Source organism: Salvelinus sp. IW2-2015, unplaced genomic scaffold, assembly GCF_002910315.2.
Source record: "Salvelinus sp. IW2-2015 unplaced genomic scaffold, ASM291031v2 Un_scaffold15606, whole genome shotgun sequence".
NCBI lineage: Eukaryota > Metazoa > Chordata > Actinopteri > Salmoniformes > Salmonidae > Salvelinus > Salvelinus sp. IW2-2015.
The window spans coordinates 1-1,116 of NW_019956860.1; the positions used below are offsets into that span (position 1 = coordinate 1).

The window sequence follows — 1,116 nt, forward strand, 5'->3', positions numbered from 1 at the left end:
TCACTCTGGCACACTTCCGACACCTGAACACAGACATCAGACCGTGTCAGGCTTTAATTGTGTGCTGCATATTTCCATCAGTTGACCAAGATATCGGCAGAAGTTCCCATCTACCCTTTCACTTTGAGGAATCCCTATTGGGGACAAAACTGATATGATAAGCTGTTAAAGTCGTTCTCTCTCTTATTCATACATACACACATTATATATACACACATACACTTTTATATGTATGTATGTGTGTATATATATATACACACTTTTATATGTATGTGTGTATATGTATATATATACATACACAAAAATGAGAGACCACTAGAACATACATCTGTAGTCTATGGGCTGTCTGTACCTTGTTGTTGCAGGGGATGGCGATGTCCACGTATCTGAGGGGAGAGTCAGTGTTGCACATGGCGATGGTGGGGATGTTGACGTAGGAGGCCTCAGTCAGGGGCTGGTGGTCGGCACGGGGGTCGGTCACAATCAGGAGGCGGGGTTCACGGAAAGCAGCCTGGATCTGATTGGTGAAGGTTCCGGGGGTAAAACGACCGTGGAAGGTGGTGGCGCCGGTGGCGGACGCAAACTTCAGCACAGCCCTCTGGTCGGAGAAGAACGGGGAGTGGAGTTAGTGGATTGGCTAACAAGCAGGAGGTGACTCAGTCAAGAATATAACTTAGCAGTAATATGGTATGTTTGGTTGTGGCTCAGGTCACTATCAAACTCCAGTCATTGGGCAGCGGCCCTACTGATGTTAGCGAAAACCCGGCCGGATCACTCTGGCACACTTCCGACACCTGAACACAGACGTCACAGTGCCAGGCTTTAATTGTGTGCGGTTAAGCTAGTCACCCACAATTACACCAGGCCAACTGAGCTGACCAAGGTAATGTTCATTAGGGAACACCAGGAAATAAAAACGTTTCTTATTGGACAAGTATAGATAGTACCTCTCCTCTAGACCGTTCACTTCCATTTGCGCCTGCTGAACATAACCCAAGAGAAACTCTGGACCCTCGTATATGTCAGGTTAGCTAGCAGTGGGGGTCTCACCTGTCCAGTGTTCCTGGAGGAGATGACGCAGACATCAGCTGGGTTCTCAATGGCCACGATGGCACG

General features: G+C 47.9%; 1 protein-coding gene and 1 non-coding gene across 2 annotated transcripts; both read right to left on the reverse strand.

Annotated features, from left to right (window-relative positions):
• Positions 1–247: 247 nt before the first annotated feature.
• LOC112080317 (small ribosomal subunit protein uS2-like) lies at positions 248–1,113 on the reverse strand (the record flags this gene model as incomplete). Its single annotated transcript, XM_024146044.1, has 2 exons — positions 248–598; positions 1,051–1,113. Coding segments are annotated over 2 exons (399 nt in total), but the record flags the coding sequence as incomplete, so codon positions are not given.
• On the reverse strand, positions 696–837 carry LOC112080318 (small nucleolar RNA SNORA62/SNORA6 family). The gene has a single exon (XR_002896163.1). It is a non-coding gene; the product is annotated as a small nucleolar RNA SNORA62/SNORA6 family (small nucleolar RNA).
• Positions 1,114–1,116: the final 3 nt, after the last annotated feature.